Here is an 18983-nt window from a genome sequence, read left to right as displayed (position 1 = left end):
TTATATTTAAAAGGTTAATTGAAAATAAAATAAAATATGAATAGCTAGAAAATTCTTTAGCCTAGTAAAATATATACTTTAACCTAGAAGTCAAAACGCACAGAGAAAAATATTAACCACATTCCCAAAGAACAAGTTAAGGATATCCATTATATCTTCTGTAATGTCCTGAAGGTATTCTAAAAACTCCTCACTGCCACTGAGTAGATGCCAACTCACAGCAACCCTATGGGACACGGTAGAACTGCCCCATGAGTTTCCAGTACTGTAACTCTTTACAGGAATAGAAACCTCCGTCTTTCTCCAAAGGAGCAGCTGGTGGTTCAACCTGCTGGCCTTGTAGTTAGTAGCCCAACACTTAACCACTATGAGTCAACACAATTAACAGAAAGAGAGAGAGAGAGAAAGTGGTAAATACCTGAAAAAAGTGGGAAAATTACCACTTTCAAAAAATATTTAATACTTTTTTAAAATACTTTTATTGGGGGCTCTTAACATCTCATCACAATCCCTATTTTCATCCAGTGTGTCATGCACATTTGCACATATGCAGCCATCATTTTCAAAGCCTTCTCTTCCCACTTGAGCCCCTGATATCAGCTCCCCATTTCTTCCCTCTCCCTCCCCCGCCCACCCTCCCTCGAGAACCCTTGGTAAGTTATAGATTATTATTTCCATATCTTACATCGTCCTCTGTTGCCCCTCCCCCACTTTTCCTTTTTTTAATTCAAACTATAATAAATAACAATTATTGAGAATCAAGAATATAGCACAAGCAGACATACGCATGTGTTTATTGCAGCAATTTCCACAATAGCAAAACCATGGAATCAAACACCCCAACTACTGAAGAAAGGATAAAAGCTAACTCTCTGAAACATCACAAGACATAAAAAAAAACTAGGGATTATGCTTAGCAAACTCAATCAACCTTACAAAGATAAATATTTAATATCATCACTATTATAAACAAAAACAAAGAAGAAATGTGGTCCATATACCAAAAGATGAAACTTTGATGACTACAAGGAGGCCAGGGATGGGGTGAGAAAAGGGAGAGGTTGGAGGTTGGGGAACAAAAAAAATGTAAGGTTTAACAGATAAATAGATGAGAGAAATAAAAATTGCTCCATGAAAGAAAAAAAACAAAAACCTTCCAGACTCCCTACCCCTCAGATCTCAGTATCAAATGGAGTGGCTGAAAGAGGAGGAAAAGCAAAACTGGAGAGGACTTGGAGTCTTCAGTGAAATACAAGTTCATTTCAAGCATATGGGGAGGGGGAGACAATAAATTTTTTACAATTGTATTTTATATTCTTCTAAAAATGTATCTATCAAGAATGATGCCTGCAAAGTTTATGCACCAAAACTGAGTAAAAAATCTCCTTGAGTAATACTAAATGCTCACAAATATCTCCTTTAAAAGCCAACTATTACTGATGAAAACTACTTTGCATTCTTACTAGAATACAGTGAAACAAATATTTATCTTCACAGAATACAAATTATCCTTTTGTAGACCCGTTGGTAAAATAGAGGAAGAATGTAATATGTGCTATACTGGGAGGAAGTATGAGGAGGCATAAAAAATGTATAAAATAAATAAATGTATGTATATGTATGGATTGTGATAAGAGTTGTATGAGCCCCTAATAAAATGTTTTTTTAATGTATAAAATCAAAGCATTACAATCAAATGGCTTCTAATTTTAATAGCAAAAAAATAAATAAAACCCAGAAACATGATCACATTCTTCAGTTCCCTTCCTGAACTGTGTATTACATCATTGGATTCTAAGTGAACTTACAGAGAATGGAATTTTCATGGCTGTTTTAATTTGCAAGAAGGAGCCCAGCTAGCAAGGTCGGGAGGAGGCTGGGACACTTAAAAAGTACTGTTGGGATGATGGTAAAATTAGTTCTTCTTGATGGGCGTGAAGTCCCACAGTTGCCTCTGGTATGGCCCATTGTAAGTCTAGTGGGATGATAATACTGGCCAATCCCCTTATTAGGGTTCCATACACCTCATTTGCATGCTCCCACTTCTACAAGGATGCCATGTACCTTAGCTGTATGAGCAAACAGCTGTCCAATCCCCCTGGTGGACCAAACGTATCTTAAATGCATAGTCCTACTCAACCTTTTGATGGAGGAGGGGGCAAGACTATACCTAGAAAGGCCATATAAAAATTATCCATTTAAAATATATATATATATCCATTGCATTGAAATCCTACATGGTGTACTGATACTCTCCCATAGAGAATAATTCTGAAATAGTTTTGATTATTCAAAATATGCTCTTTTCAAATCTATTACCTCTCTGTCCCGTAAAAAGAATTCGGGAAACTTGAGATGCAGAGATGTGGTCATGCAGAGATGATGGCTACTTTGTGCAGCACTCAGGTAGCTCACTAAGCTTTAAAATCACTGTAGACAGTGATGGATAAAGCAAAAGACATTGCATTGCTCTTCTTCCCATAAACCCTTCATGTTCATCATGGTCTACCATCAACATTGTTGTTTCCAAAAACAACCAGTTTAGAGATAAGCTTGGGCAATAGCTCACATTCATCTAAAAGAGACTGTTGTTTCTCTTTACCACAATGTCCACATTCACATTGCTGTATTTGTTTCACGGTTTTCTGATTGTCATCAATCAGAACAATTCTATTCTTTGTTTGGTAACTGGTCTATGCTTCCCAAAGGGAAGAGCTCACTGAAATAGATTCTGCAGCAGTTGAGAACCAGGTCACAAATGTGAATGTGGCCCTGCGAGAGGACTCTGCAGCTTACCAAAGCTAAGCAATACTAGATGCAGAACAAAGACACTCAGAGAAAATAAAGTTTCATGCTCAAAATAGAATGATCAAGCTGAAGCAGAAGAAATTATACACATTCTTAAGAAAATTAAGGCTTTCTGCTTTTAATAACAATTAATACATTATTTATTTGCCTAATTAAAAATACTTCCTCTGATTCATAATAGCAACCCAGTGGATCACAATTTGTGGATAATCCACAATAGAGCTCACAATCCCATCAGACATTCTTTTGCAACAATACTCTGAATCAGACAATCAATTTTTATACAGAAATCAAGAAAGCCAGAAACATTGAGCCTACAGGAAAAGAAAACATAACAACCTTTTGGGGGGAGGAGCTAAAAGGAGGGTTGAGGTACATAAGAGGGAAATGACATCAAGAAGTCCAGGAAGGAAAAGTATGTCTGGAGACTGATTATGGAAAAAATTGTACAATTATGTTTGACTAATTGAACTATGGAATGATATGGCATATGTATTAATTTCCAAGTTACAGCAAATTTTTAAAAAACATAGATCCAAGAATGAGTTCTGGGCCTGCACTGAGTCCTAGCCCCAAATTCAGAACACTCAGTTCTTATACCATGGCCCTTTTGTTCGTACCACCTTAATGTGATTTGTCTTGCACTGTTTTCTGTTTAGTTTACCAGCTGTGAAGCACAGGAGGAATGCTTATATATGATAACAAGTGATACAGGTGTTGCAGGGAATGCAGGGGTTGGGAGAAGCAGGGAGGGGAGGGGGATTTCAGGAGGGGACAGTGAGGGCGGGAGGGGAAGGGAGCACTAGAACTGACAGATTGCACAGCTCAGTTTGAAGGCAATGTGGCCATAGGGGGCAGGCAGGGGGCGGGTCTCTAAGATAGATGAAGTGATGATTGTACAATCCCCTTGATGTGATTGAATGACTGAACTGTATGCTATGTGAATTATGTGCCAATAAAACTGTTGGAAAAATAAAATAATAAATTTTAAATAAAAAGCCAGAGAAGAAAAATATTTTACAACATCTAAATCAGTTAAACATCCTACACTTACTCTTTTTCAAGACTTATTTTCTCTGTTCTTTTTATATAAAATTAGAAGAAAGGCAAGGAAAACCAGGCTAAATACTATAAAGGCATGTACTCCACAAGGGATAAAAGTATTCCAAGCCTTTAAAAAAAGGAAAATAAAGAAACAGACAGGGATAATTATTTTTGCAATATTATGCATACACTAAAAATGTTCAGCTCTTATATATCTTTAAACAAAGAAAAAAGAAAATAAGCTGTAAACAGTTCTACTTGAAAACATCTCCTGCACTAAAAAACTGAATCAAAAAAAGAAATTTTTCCTATGGTTCCAAGGAGAAAGATTCTTCTACCACCAAATATCAAACTAAAGACTTAAATATTACTCTTGATTCATTCTTTTCCCTTACCTCCCATCCAGGTGCATTAATTTTATCTCCACCATTATTTCCAAAAACCATCCCTTCATCTCCATTATACAAGAGTAGCCCAATCTACCTTCATCTTTGGGGAAATCTTCTGCAATACCATCAAAGCTAAGCTCTCAGCTTCTACTCTTGTCCTCATCTTATCCAATCTCCATATGGCAGGCAAGGATGATTTTGTTCAGCTTAAACCACATGTGCCATCTCCAACACAACATTTACAAGTTTTTCATTTCACCCAAAATGAAATTGTAACTCTGAGCCATGACAATTCGTGAGCTGGTTCCTTACTGTTTCTCGAACCTCAAATCAATCACTCCCTTTTTCTAACATACATTCTAGTTACACCCATCTTCTTTTTGACCCTAAAATAAGTCACACACTCTCCTACTTCACAGCTTTTGCATTTTGTGTTTTCTCTTCTTTGGTGGATCTTCCCTAAACTCTTGGATTTTTGTGGTTGTTGTTGTTGAGACTTTGAAGAATGCATTCATTAATGTAAAAAATAAAGAGATTAAACCATAAAAAAAGAAAAACCAAAATAACTGCAATTGAGTCAATTCTGACTCATAGTGACACAACAGGACAGGGGAGAACCACCCCATGGGTTTCCACAGCTTTTACTCTTGACGGGAGTAGACAGTCTCCTCTTTCTCTTTTGGTGCAGTTGATGGTTTCGAACTACACCAACAGAGCTCCCAAATAATACCCCAAAAAAGACTATGAAAAATAACATCTACTTAAAATTCCAACACCCAAATAGATTACTATTAGTATTTTAGGGTTGTGCACCATTATATAATTTTCAACTATTTCCATGCTGTTTCTGGCTCACACTTAATTCTTAACTCAAATACCACCTACACAAGAGGTCTCCCACACCACTCTAAAATTAGCCTATTCCTCTCTCTCATACCACTCTATTTCTTCATCAAACTTCTCTCTCTAAATTAACTGTTTGTCTATTTGTATCTCAATTTGTTTACCTAACCCCAGTAAATTTAAATTCCATGAAAGCAGAGATCTTATCACTACTTTTAGGGCTGCTAACTGTTTAGGTCTGTAGTTCGAAACCACCAGGTGTTTCCCAGGGGAAAGATGAAGCTTTCTACTCCTATAAAAAGATAGTTTCAAAAACCCACAGGGGCAGTTCTACCCTGCCTTATAAGGTCACCATGAGTCAGAATTGACTCGATGGCAGTGAGTTTGGTTTTTTGGTTTGGATAATCTGGCACAATACCTGACATATTGCAAGGTATACACTATTTACTGAATCAACATATGATAACTTTAATTAACACTTACAAGGTGCCAAAGCCTAAATTTATATATCACATGCAAGTTTATTTCCTGAGCATCAAACTCTCATGTAACTAATTGCCTGGCATCTCAATCTGATATTGTAGTCACAATAGAACACCAAACCCCTGTTTTCCTCACATTGCTCCCTATTTAGGTGAGTGAGACCACCATCAACCAAATTCCCACGTCAAACATTTAAATTTCATCCTTGATGTATGCAATTCCTCCCTCTCCACAACCAATTACCAAAACCCTGTTCATAGTACCTCAGTCCTACCTACTAAAGCTCACTTTGATCTACTTCATTCTTCTTTACAAGTTCATTTTCTTCTTTAACCCCTTCACCATCACTCAAATGCAAATTCAAACCCATCATTTTCCACTTAGACAACTATAACCTAACTTGTTGCACCAGATCCGTTTTATTTTCCTCTAGTTTACTCTCTATGCTGTAGCTTAAGTGGTATTTTCAAAATACAGATATGTCATGCTCTTTCTTAAAAGTTGTTAAACATGAAAGAAGCACACCAGCCTGTGTGATCGTGAGGTGTCAAAGGGAGCATGTACCAGGCATCAAAGAACAAAAAATCTTATCACTGTGTGCTCACCTTCCCAATAAGATCGCTGAAGACAAATGGGTGCATAAGCAAATGTGTTGGAGAAAGCTGATGGTGCCCAGTTATCAAAAGATAATAGCATTTGGGGTCTTAAAAGCTTGAAGGTAAACAAGCAGCCATCTAGCTCAGAAGCAACAAAGCCCGCATGCCTGTGTGATCACGAGGTCTAGAAGGAACCAGGTATCAGGCATCAAGGAACAAAAAATCATATCATTGTGAATGTGGGTGAGTGCAAATTGGGGACCCAGAGCCCGTATGTAGGCAACTGGACATCTCCTTACAGACAGGTCCTAAGGAGAAGATAAGCCAGTCAGGGTGCGATGAAACAACGATGAAACATACAACTTTCCTCTAGTTCTTAAATGCTTCCTCTCCACCAACTATCATGGTCCCAATTCTACCTTAAAAATCCAGCTAGACCAGAGGATGTACACTGGTACAGATAGGAACTGGAAACACAGGGAATCTAGGACAGATGATCCCTTCAGGACCAGTGGTGAGAGTGGCTATACCTAGAGGGTGGAGGAAGGGTGGGATGGAAAGGGGGAACTGATTACAAGGATTTACATATAACCTCCTCTCTGGGGCACAGACAGCAGAGAAGTGGATGCAGGGAGACATCGGACAGTATAAGATATGATAAAATAATAATAATTTATAAATTACCAAGGGCTCATGAGGGAGGGGGAGTGGGAAGGGAGGGGGAAAATGAGGAGCTGATACCAAGGGCTCAAGTAGAAAGAAAATGTTTTGAGAATGATGATGGCAACAAATGTACAAATGTGCTTGACACAATGGATGGATGTATGGATTGTGATAAGAGTTATATGAGCCCCCAATAAAATGATGTTTTTTAAGTTGCTAAAAATTAACAACTCCCCACTACTCTTAGAATAAAGCCAATAGTCCTAACCAAGGACTTCAAGGTACACCGGAAATATCCTTTAACTGAACATTCCTTCTTTTTCTATAATCCAGGCCTTTTGGCTTGCTTTCCATCCTTAAACTCATCATCCTCTATCACCCCTCGGGATCTAAAAGGGTGCTATTCTTCCTACTTATGACACATTCTCACCATATCATATCACCTTGGACACACATACGAACCCTTCAGGTCTCAGCCCAAGCATCATCTCAGATCTCAGGAAGGCTGTGGTAGGCAGAATTCTAAAGTGATTCTCGTCAAGATTTCCATTGTTTAGCTATACAATAAAACACTAAATATAGAGGTTGTTATAGAGTTTGCTCATGTAATTGAGATTGTTACTCAGTTGAATTTAAAACAGAGGTTATCCTGGTAGATATAATCACTTGAGGATTTAAAACCAAAGTTTATTCCTGGCTGGGGGCAAAAGAAGAAATCAGAGAGGTACAGCGTAAGTCTGCCAGCAACCTGAATGAACTGTAAGTGAATTCTCCCCAGACAGAATGCAGACCAGAAGATACCTTAAGGTAGGCCTTATGACAACCTAAGCATAGAACTCAATTAAGCTGCCTGGACTTTTGAACCACAAAACTATAAAAATGAGTGTAGCTCTAAGGCACTAACTTTAGTGCAGGAATAGAACACTAAAACTAACTTCAATCCAGGCTGGACTAGAGATCCATATTAAATGATCTCATAACATTTTGCCATTCTCTTTCACAACATTTTTCATGGTTACTTCTTAATTGAAAGCATGCAGTCTGAGTAATAGCTAGACAGAGATCTAATACATTTTGAGGGCATATACCATTATAATGCAAGGTACAAACAACTTGTTACCTATATATGTCTACTGACTGAATGAACAAAGTTTTTATTGAATTGTGTCTGAAAGTTCTCAAGCAGGATGTACCCTCTGTAAAGCGCTGTATTACAAAATACATCCATAATAAAAGTCTGTTGGTCTAGAGCAGTGGTTCTCACTTTCCTAATGCCGCAACCCTTTAATACAATTCCTCATGTGGTGGTGACCGCCCCCCACCACAAAATTATTTTTGTTGCTACTTCATAACTGTAATTTTGCTACTGTTATGAATTGAGCGATCCCTGTGACAGGGTCATTTGACCACCCCAAAGGTGTCGTGACCCACATGTTGAGAACCGCTGTTCAACAGCAATGACTAAAAAGAAAAGACAGGGTGGAATGATAAAACTACCGTATATTCAAATATATTTGGGCAGTCATTCTTGTTCTTACAAACCCTCCCCCACTTAGCATTACCTCCCACAATCAGAAATGCATATAGCATGCCCAATATCCCTACAAAATAAATGCCACATAGGAAAATATTGCTATACAGAGCCATTACTGCTCATGTCACTAGATTATATTCCTCAGGTATTTTTTTAATTATGAATAAAGGTTTAAAACCATGTTTCTACTTTATGAAAAAAATCCAAATATATTCAAACTTCTGAGATTATACTACTGCAAAATAAAAAGACTTAATACACTAAAATTGTCTGGTCATTAGGAGGAAGGTCAGCAAAAAGAACAATTTACTTACATCACTGGAAAAGCAAAAAATGGTAGTGTCATGGTTAATCTTGCTGTAAATTCATCAGGAAGATACCACAAGTAAACAATTAGACATGTAAACAGGTATAGAACTGAGGAGTAGAGAATTAATCTTCCAACCCATAATTTTTGTAATCTCTGATTTTTTTCACTGAATTCTTCTAGGGCTTGAATTTCCTGTTAAGAGAAAATCATTTTGTATTAGTAAGCCTCAACTTCCTAGTGAAATTAAAATGGTAACAAAAGACACACAATATCACAGAAAGTTCATACAAAAAGATCTGATAAAATTCCATGAAAAAATAAAAACAAAATTGAAAAATGAAGTAATGTACATGAAATGCCTATTCTGATTAGTTACTTTTTGAAATGTAAAATTAAGACACCACTTTTAACTATCAAATTAGCAAGGATTAAAAGAATGAAACTCATACCATTAAATAATATTTATTGAGTCAAATAATGCATAAGTGTCCCTATATATTACCATTTTAAAATCTGGTTGTATTAAAAGATAACTGAAAATGAAAAGTAATGTAGATTCTTTCTGTTTCCTTCACTGCTGTAACTACTCCTAGACTAGACATTTTTAATAATGCTGCTGCTGCTAGGTGCTACTGAGTCAGTTACAACTTATAGCAACTCTATCATAACAGAACAAAACACTGCCCAGACCTACCTCATTTTCTCAGCCATTGCCATGTGGGGTAAATAAAAAGCCATGTATTTCAATGATAGAGTATTTAAAAAGCAATGAAAATTTTGCAGACTGATAAAAATGCTGCATATCACCTTTTATTATATTTCACCCTATTTAGAACATTGATTTACACCATGTTGTATATCTTCATTCTAAGTGGCTCTATTACGTGGCAAAGACTCTTAAGTCACTGATAAGACTCTGGATTTTCTTATCATGCTACATTAAAGTTCTCAGGCTTACTCTATATCATCTCTAAATTCCCAAACCAGATATGGTCTCTAAAATACATAATAAAATAGTACCTAATATCTAAAATGAATTAATACATCACACAAAGAACATACCTTATCTATATTTTCCAGAACTTCTACAGTTGAAGGTTTTGTCTGTTACCAAAATAGAAATATGATGGCATTAAAACTAGTCACTGTCATAACATAATTTTATGCTTAAGAAACATTTTGTATGTAACTATAAAAGAGCATTTTAATCTAAAAGCAAGATTTTTTCAAATGATAAAACACAATAAATATTAATATTTATTTCTAAATTTAGAAGGGTTAGGTTTAAATTAAAATGAATCTTCTTTTATTTCTTTTTAGCCCTAGAAAGACATTCAACTCTCAGAACTCATTTATTTTCATCATTCTTAATCCCACAGAAGTTTTTATATAGAGAAAAATGTTCCTCCCATAAAAATGTTCTTAAAATATATAATTATTCAGAAGACTTCATATATTACAGTATTCATGAACTAAAAATGAGCTATTCTGTTATTGCTAAAAGTTCACTTAGAACTCTCAAAGTCAACAAGCTACCTTTATTTTGAATTCCTAAAGTATTTTTCTGAAGATTGAATTTCCAAAGGCATGTAAGAATCCTTCATTATAACAGAGCTTGCTTGACAAAAACTTTTGTTTGGTTTGTTTGTTGCTGTCATTGTTGCTTTTCAAGAGACATATGCTTTGTACCACCTAAAATAGGACCAGCCTAAATGACTCATTAAATACTTGAGAAAATATTTACCCATCAAAAAAGGTTGTTGTTGTTAGGTGTCCTCAAGCCGGTTCTAACTCACATGCACAAAGAACAAAGCTCTGCCCAGTCATATGCCATCAGTACACTGTCGATATCAATTAACTGTGTTTACCACAAGAACCGTTAGCATTAGGTCAAACCATATGAAACTGAAACTTTTGTAGGCCAGAGTGGTTGAATCAGGGGTCCTCAAACTACAGCCCATGGGCCACATACGGCTCACTGAGGATGTTTATGCAGCCCGCCGGGTGTTTTTGCCCGTTTGTTTTTTTTTTACTTCAAAATAAGATATATGCAGTGTGCATAGGAATTTGTTCATAGGGTTTTTTAAAACCATAGTCCGGCCCTCCAATGGGTCTGAGAGACCATGAACTGGCCCCCTGTTTAAAAAGTTTGAGGACCCCTGACCATTGAATATTAGCAATTTCATATGGTTTAATCTAATAAGGAAGAATAGATTAATATGATCCTCCTATAGAAAGCAGGGAGTTATGGTTTTTATTCTGTTTAGTTGAGAAGGTGTTAATATAATGCCAATCCAAAACAAGATGATCAAATCACAGTCCAAAAACTAAATTACATGCCACGTATTGCTAAATCCCATCTTTATGCTGATAAGATGTCAAGGAATAAGCAAAGTACATTGCATTACCTCTTCCCACAGGAAAAACAGGAGAACTTATTAGTAATTTCTATTTTCTGGCTCTAATTTTGAAAATTTTCCACTAAAAATGTAGCCAATAAAATCAAACTTCTCTAATTTTGATGTGTGATGTAAATTTGTCTAATGTATAATTCCTAAAAGTATAATGTTTAACTTCAGTAAATACTTGTGGCAAGCTCTAAGATATAACCTATAAAAACTTTATTATGTAAAATATTTAAGTTTCAGCCATGTTTCAAATACAAGGTGGCAGGAGAAGAAAAAACAAACATTTATACATAAAGAAAAATAAATCATAAATTAGCTACTACTGCTAAATAAACACCTATGTAATAGAAAATAAAAATAAAGCCCAGAAGGCAGACTCAAAATAAAATGAAAAAATTAAATAAAGTCCAAATTAAAAACTAATTAATCAAAGAAAGAAAAAATAAACTAAGTAGAGTTGAAGGTAATGTCAAACTACCACTTTAAATCTATGCCACAAAGGAGACTTCTGCGAACAGCTTTACATGACACTTTTATGTCAGATTTAAGGATTCGCTATAAAGAAAAGTTACTTACCCTCCAACGAGAAAATAATCCACCCATCATTTATTTGTAGAAATGGGGCACAATGACAAACACCATTAACTGTCCAAAGGACTCTCAGCTAGAAATAAAGCATTTTAAAATTTTAAGTTAAAAAACACAGCATATTCATATAAAAATTAAGATATTGTAATCCTGCCTAAAAATAATGAAAACTACTAATTTATTTGTTTTCTATTTACATGGAATATTTTTCCAGACACTGGGATTAAATCTACTATTTTTAAACCCTTCCTTCAGAGCCAAGAAATATTTAAAAGTGAAAGTCAAACTGGAACCCTTTTTTAAATGACAAAAGTATTTTAAAAGTATATTATTCCTACAATTTTTCAATTTTCTACTTTTTAAAGTAATACATACTTAAAGTTACTTTTCAGGTATTTCGCAATTAACCAGTTAGAGATGTTTTACAATGTTCAGAATAAAATCACTTTACAACTAATCATAAAAGTCAAAATCATTTTGAATTAAAACAATAAGCATTAAAGTTTACCTCTGGCCCTGAGCAAACCACACTAAATGTTTCTGACCGATTTTCTGTAAGTTAGAGCTAACAATACTATTACTTTCTCTCTGGGTGGTGGTGTTAACTTTTGTTGAATGGGCTTCCAACTTTTAACAGCCCCATCCATGCACAAAGGGATCTGCCTATTGTGATCCATAGATCTGATTTTGGGATATAGATCACCAGACCTTTCTTCTGTCTTAGTCTCTTAATCAGGAAGCTCTACTGAATTAGGTTCAGCTTTGTAACAAAAGAGTAAGTCTCCGCTCTCAGAGGTATGGTGGCTGCGCTTGAGTATACAATACGTGAAAATGGGATTCACAGAAAGTGAGAATTCTCCTGTTGACCACTATTACCATTATTGCCTTTATTATTATCATTTTACAGAATAAAATAAATGAAAAGTTTAGTGATTTGCCCAGTAAGTCAGAAGAAACATGGACCAAAGCCCCTCTATCTTTTGTACTATTATATTACAACCACATAAACATTTTTAAGTCCCTCACGTCATTGGTTTCATGTCAAGCTAGCTATATACCCACCTCCACTCTTTTTGCTGTTTTTTCAAATGTTTTATCATAGACTCTGCAATACATTTTTAATTAATTACCAAAAACAAAACAAAACCCACTGCTATCAAGCAGATTCTGACTCACAGCAACCCTCCAGGACTACCTTATACTTTCTAAGGCTGTAAATCATGGCCCAGCCATCTAAGGTACAACTACTGGTCATGCCCACAGGGATGAAGAGTGATGAAAGTCAAGACGCACGGGAACCTCAGTCTCAACAAGCCTAAGACCACACTAGACGGTGCTCGGCTACCACTATCAACCATGCTGAAAGGATCCCATTAGAAGGTCCTGGATGGAGTGGGAGAAAACTGTGGACGGAATTCAAAGATTAAAAAGAAGCCAGCCTTATCGGTCAGCAAAGACGGGTGAGAACCTAAGACTATGGCCCTTAACCTTCAGGTCTGGAACAAAGCTTATCTCAATGTTAGAATAAGCAACCATTGAAGATCAAATGGACAGCACTGACCCAAGAACAAAGTTCAGAAGGCAGGAAAGGAGGAAGAAAGGTAACAAGAAACATGGAGAGTAAATAGCATAAGACATTGAGATTATTACAGTGACTGAGTTAACTCAGCATATATATGAACTATGAACGATTAATTATGATCTTCTCTGTAAACATTCACTAAATTCGCAATAGTGTTTAAAATTGTGTGTGTGTGTGTGTGTGTGTGTGTGTGTGTGTGGCAGACTACCTCAACTTTCTCCTGCAGAGCAACTGGTGGACCTTTCTGCAGCTGAGTACTTTAACCACTGTGCTGCCAGGACTAATTTAAATCAATTAATCGGATAATAATTACCTCACTTTTTTGGTTAAAATGGTAAGAAAAAGCTCTTAAACTAACATTTTTGTCAGGTTATAGTTATTGTCAATTTGTGAAACTACTTAATCTCCACCAAAAATGAAAAACTTATGTCATATTTCTTATATTTTTACAACCATAAATATAATCACAAAATAATGCCAGTACCAAGTACACTGACTCTGCAATAGTATTTATAGGTTGGAATTATCAAAAAATCAAACCAATCTTGGACTTCCTTAGACAGAAAAGTAACTGAGCCTGATTATAAAAGAGTTTCACTTACCAAAGTAATTTTTAAGGACAAAAAGATCTATAACCTCTCCTCAAAATTCTGAAACTCAAAAATCAATCAACTACTATAAGCCACATTTAAGTTGTGCTCAAAATACCAGTAACCCTTAATATTAGGTCAATACTCAAATTTCTATAAATTCAAAACCCAAGAACTTTAGTGACTAGAAATATAACTTCTATTTGAGCCAAGACATGAACTAGATCTTAACACATTCTACAGATGTTAAAAATAATTACCAAGAATAGTGGGGAGATAGGGGGCTTCATCTAAAGCACTTAACTTGGCCTTCTCAAAGTCACATCATCACATTACTCTGGCACTAGTGGATGAGCCTAACAGTACTCTGAACACGATCAGCCCATATATGTTGGTTTGTAGCAGAATTACATCTCTCCAAGTCAAGTTTATAGCATCATATCCTGAGACTGTGAATTGAATTTTTTATATTTCTAATTAATAACAAAAACATTAGCTACACATTTGCTAAGCAAGTCCTAATACAAATGTCGTACATGGATTTTATAACTATATCCTGTTATTCCTCCCACTCCCAGGTATGAAAATTCAGGCAACAGAAGGGAAGTGTTTGCTAAGGTTCCAAAGATATTAAGTAGCAGAGTTAGGCTTAGTGTTTTAGTTTTGATTTTTTTTCAAGCCACGAATAATTCCCAATAATACAGAAATTAGAAATAAAGTTTGCTTTACATAGAATGGATTAGGATACTTATACATAAAGTATAAGAAAGCACCTGTGATATTCTCAAACAGTAGACAAAGCTATTGAAGTAGAGTTACAAATACAAGTGTATACTGTACCACATACCTCAATTACACATTTGACTAAGTTTCAATGATTAAATACGCGTAGGAGAGAGCCTAAGGGATTTGCCGAAATCATGTGGATCCAGCTACTAAAAGTACGGATGCCTGGTTCAGAACTTTATCTGTCCCCACTACAGGCACGGCCTTGACTTGTTTACTGCATAGCACCTTTAAAGTAAGTGACAAAAGTAGGTAGACTATCACAGCTAATATCAGTTGATGCTGATTATTTGCTTGGAAATTATTTTGGTGTTAATAAAAATAAACTATGCAGTTTAGCCTCAAGGACCCCTAAAGCCAGTAATTGTGCTTTTAAATCTGTCCCCCTAAAACAGAAGGGTAGAAATGCCATATCCATGTTCTCAGGTTCATAATTAAAGTAACAGTCAACCCTCACAGCTCTGGTAGTAATTGTATCAAATGTTGATCTGTGTTATATACTGTAATTCATACGGAAAGGTGATACTTTCCAAGAGACATGAACACATAACAAAAGTAAATGGCTAATCAAAAAAAAGTCTGTAACTGTCAATTGCATGCTTCTGTTTTCAACTTCGAGTTCCCTCCCAGTCAACCATCTAACTCCATGTCCTCTGGCACATCACTTCCTATGAAATCCTGGGCAAATAAGTCACTTAACCTCTGTTATTCAATTTCATTATTAGCAAAAGAGGATTAATTAAGGGCCCTCTTAAATGCTGAAAGGCTTAAATGATAATGCATTCCAAAGTGTGAGAGGGCTTTAAAAAGCTTAAAGGGGAAAATCTATCTTTAATTCTATTTTTTCATGAACCTTTTGAGGACCCCTCATATGTACATTCTGACGGCACTGAATTCTTTATCTCAGCTTCCCTTCAAACACATGAAATATATGAGAATCAAATGACTCTGGTACTTCTTTCTGAAGCATAAATCAATTTCTTTAACCCTGGATGAAGCAATGGCTCAGTCTCAAGTGGCTTGTCCCCAAGAACTCTTCCATGAACATGTACAGAGAAAGACTGTTTCCACTCTGACATCGCTGTGGAATTTAACATGACCTTAAGAGCTATGTACATCTAAAAATGTCTACTACGCTATTTGAATGTTTTCTGTTAACTGCTATTCATATTCAAAATTATTACTCAAATATTCAGTTCACATGAAAATCATGGCACAAGAAACTGTCTCCAATTTTGGAGTAAGATTAGGATTCAAAATAAGGTCAAACATACTAGCTTTGTGATCTAGGATAAGTTACCTATACCTGAAGCACACCAGCCTGTGTGATACACAGATTGTAAATAATAAAATCCAAATCCGAAGGAGGGAATGGTATCAGAGCTTAAATTAGGGACAGCCAGTTTTCAGAAGGCTGTAGATGACAGTGGAAGCCCTAAATCTACATGAATGAAGGTCTCCACATGGATGAAGCCTGCAGTGAATCCCCTGTGACCACAGTCCAGGGATGTGCACAGCCTTGCAAATCCAACAGAGAGCACTGCAAGTAAATTAGGGGAGATGGAGTTGGGCTAAAATATAAGACCTTATCATTTTATCTCCCTTTTCACCCATTTAAAATTTGTCTCGGTTTTTAAAATCATCTCCTCTTTCTGTTTGGTCTAGTCATTGTTGTTTAGTTTTGTTGTTGTTGCTGTTTGCTTCCTGTTTGTGCTTTGTATGATTTTCTGTATATGAATTGCAGGAGAGGTAAGGCTAGAGAGGCAGTAACTGGATTACGAATTAACAACAAGCATGGCAGGGGAGGTTGGGTGGAAATGGGGAACTAAACAAGAAAAAGTCCTACAAGAAAATGTTCTGCAACTGGCTGTGGGGATAACTGTACTGCTCTTCTTAATATGACCGAATGATTAAAATGTATGACAAGTGATGCATATGACAATAAAGCTAGCTCTAACAAGCTAGGAAATATATATAAATAAATTGGTAACATTCTCTATGCCTTAGAGTTTCCTCATTTGAAAAGTGAGGAAAGCACCTAGATTATACGGAATTGCTGTATGGATGAAATTAAAATGCATTATCCCTTAGCAGTGTCTAACACATAAAATGCTTGATAAATCATGGGTTTTGATAAAATGTACAGTTTATATTTTAACTGAAATTGCATTGCTCTCATTTTCTCCAGTATCAAACATGAAATACTCCAGAGTCTCACATCAACATAAAAGTTGACTTGTAGATTTTTGGAGAAAACAGCACAGGAAGTTCCGTTTCCTAAATTCTTGACTTAGATAGGAATTATTCAAGCACCATCAGCATTATCTTAACAACATATTATTACACAACTCAATTTAGATTAAGGATGATTTGTTATAGACTTCTAACTTTCAAACATCCCCACTGAGAAGGCACACCCCTGAACCATCATATCTGTTGCCCAAAAATAATACTAGTGGAAAGACACTAGTATCCACAGGTAATAGGGAGTCAGAGGTCTTAGTACTATGAGGACACCATCAGCAAAACTAAGTTCACCAAACTCAGGTCTCCCAATCACGCCACACAATATTGAAGAATTAAAACTAAAGACATAGTTTGTTTTAGGCGCTTTCCTTTTTTTTCACATGTAACCCCTCCTTGCCCTTTCCTCTAATCCTCACACTACCCACTGTCCTACAAATAAGGTCAATATTCTAAAAGCACTGTTAGTACATGATAATGAAGGGTCCATTTTTACTCTGAATACTAACACCCCCGCAAAAAAATGACAACTTGAGTAAGAAGATTTATTTCTATTTGAAATTAAACCTAATTAACAGCCACATAACATCTTCTTTTTCTTATCTTCACTTCTAAGTTTAAAAAAATGTCAACACTAAGTGAATTGACATCACTAATGAGCTGATCTCGATAAATGACAGGAGACCTGGACATTCGAATTTTAAAGGCCACATTCTTGTTTAATAGAATCTGTTCAAAGTCAAGCTGGCCCTCTTAAGAAGGAAATATGGGGCCTGCCGAGGACAGGAGATTAGCACTCCCTGGCCAGTTTGAGCACACGCCTGAAACTGCTGTTGGAGAGTCAGTGTTGCCTATGGCAACATCCAGGCCACCAAAAAAGGAAGAGGGAAAGAACAGACACTCGGAACCACAGGGGAGCAGTGAGTCACCGGCTTTAATACTATGAGGGCCCCATCAGCAAAGCACTCCCAATCGCCCTCCACAATATTAATGGAGTAGAGCCACGGGCGTGGTTTTTGTTTTTGCCTCGCCCTTCCCTCCACCCCTCACACAACCCACTGTCCCGCAAATAGGGACAAGAGTTGGAGAACCGCTTCCCTAAATATTACACGACCCACGCCCACACACCAAAGCCCAGTGGAGTGACACTGACAGATTTCAGTCCCTCTGGATCTTTCCGATCGCTGGCGCCTCAGCACGACCGCGAGGAGGGCGGGGATCGAACCCAACTTACTCCAGGCGATGGTCTTGCTCAGTTGGACCCTCCCGACCCTTCGCCAGACAGCCGATGCTCAGCCCAACCTGGTCGCTCCCAGGAACCTCCGAGCGCAGAGCTGAGGACACCACCAGCCAAGAAGGGGGGAGGGAGGGGGGAGATGTCTCCAGAACCACGCTGCCATTGTGCCAGGAAACCAAGGGGACGGGTCGGCGCGGGCTACCGCGGGCGCCTGGCTAGCCGCCGCCGCAGGGCTCTTAGGCCACTGGGTGTGGAGAGTTGGCACCCGGGGAGGCAAAAGGGGGGGCCGGGAGCCTGTCTCCAGTGGGAAGGCTCACCTGCCTCCTCTCTCCCAATCGCCCTCGGCTGGAGCGCCCTACCTGCGAGAAGCGGGCAACGCCCGGCGCTGGCGTCCACCCTGCCAGCCTCGGCGGCCACCGCTCCGCCAAGCTCCGGAGCTGGCACAGCAGCCGCTGACAGAGAGGGGCCAGGCCAACTCCTTCCCATCAAACCTCACGCTCGCGCCGCCAGCCAATCAGCGCCCCGGCCGGCGCGCGCCGCTCCCGGTCACGTGACGGGGGGCGGGCTGTTGGGCGCGCTGGCCGAGCGGTTGGCCCGCGGCCGTCCGGGGCTTCCGCGTCCGTCCGGGCTCCCCGCTCGCCGTCGCGTCTGAGAACTGCCGTCCGTCACGACGCTGACTGACAGAATTGCCTGCCCTTCCTCTGCCTCCCTTTACTCAAGCGCGTAAAGCCAGCGCTCAGGAAAAAGAACGAACTGGAATCGAACCTGCTGTGGCTGGAGAGGCAAAGGTTGGGGAGCGCGCGGAAAGGTGGCCGTCCTAAAGAGTCCCCCGCCCCCCGAGCGACGGGGCTGTTCACGGCTCGACGGACGTCAACAAA

The 18983-nt window shown here is 37.9% G+C and overlaps 1 protein-coding gene across 3 annotated transcripts in view; it reads right to left on the bottom strand.

Annotated features, from left to right (window-relative positions):
* Nucleotides 1-18618, bottom strand: part of LNPK (lunapark, ER junction formation factor) — a 66534-nt gene extending 47916 nt beyond the window's left edge. Inside the window, exons 1-4 of one of the 3 annotated variants that reach the window (XM_075528926.1) lie at nt 18465-18618; nt 11655-11742; nt 9733-9774; nt 8675-8862 (exon numbers count right to left, since the gene is read on the bottom strand). In XM_075528926.1, coding sequence (XP_075385041.1) covers nt 8675-8862; nt 9733-9774; nt 11655-11684 — 260 coding nt within the window. In that variant the 5' untranslated portion in view covers nt 11685-11742; nt 18465-18618. Of the gene's footprint in view, nt 1-8674; nt 8863-9732; nt 9775-11654; nt 11743-18422; nt 18442-18464 lie in introns of those variants that run through there. The other 2 variants (XM_075528924.1, XM_075528925.1) reach the window with 2 other exon arrangements.
* Nucleotides 18619-18983: the final 365 nt, after the last annotated feature.

This window comes from Tenrec ecaudatus, chromosome 13 (assembly GCF_050624435.1).
Source record: "Tenrec ecaudatus isolate mTenEca1 chromosome 13, mTenEca1.hap1, whole genome shotgun sequence".
Classification (NCBI taxonomy): Eukaryota; Metazoa; Chordata; class Mammalia; order Afrosoricida; family Tenrecidae; genus Tenrec; species Tenrec ecaudatus.
The sequence above is the reverse complement of the archived record's forward strand: the minus strand, read 5'-3'. Positions and strand labels throughout refer to the sequence as shown.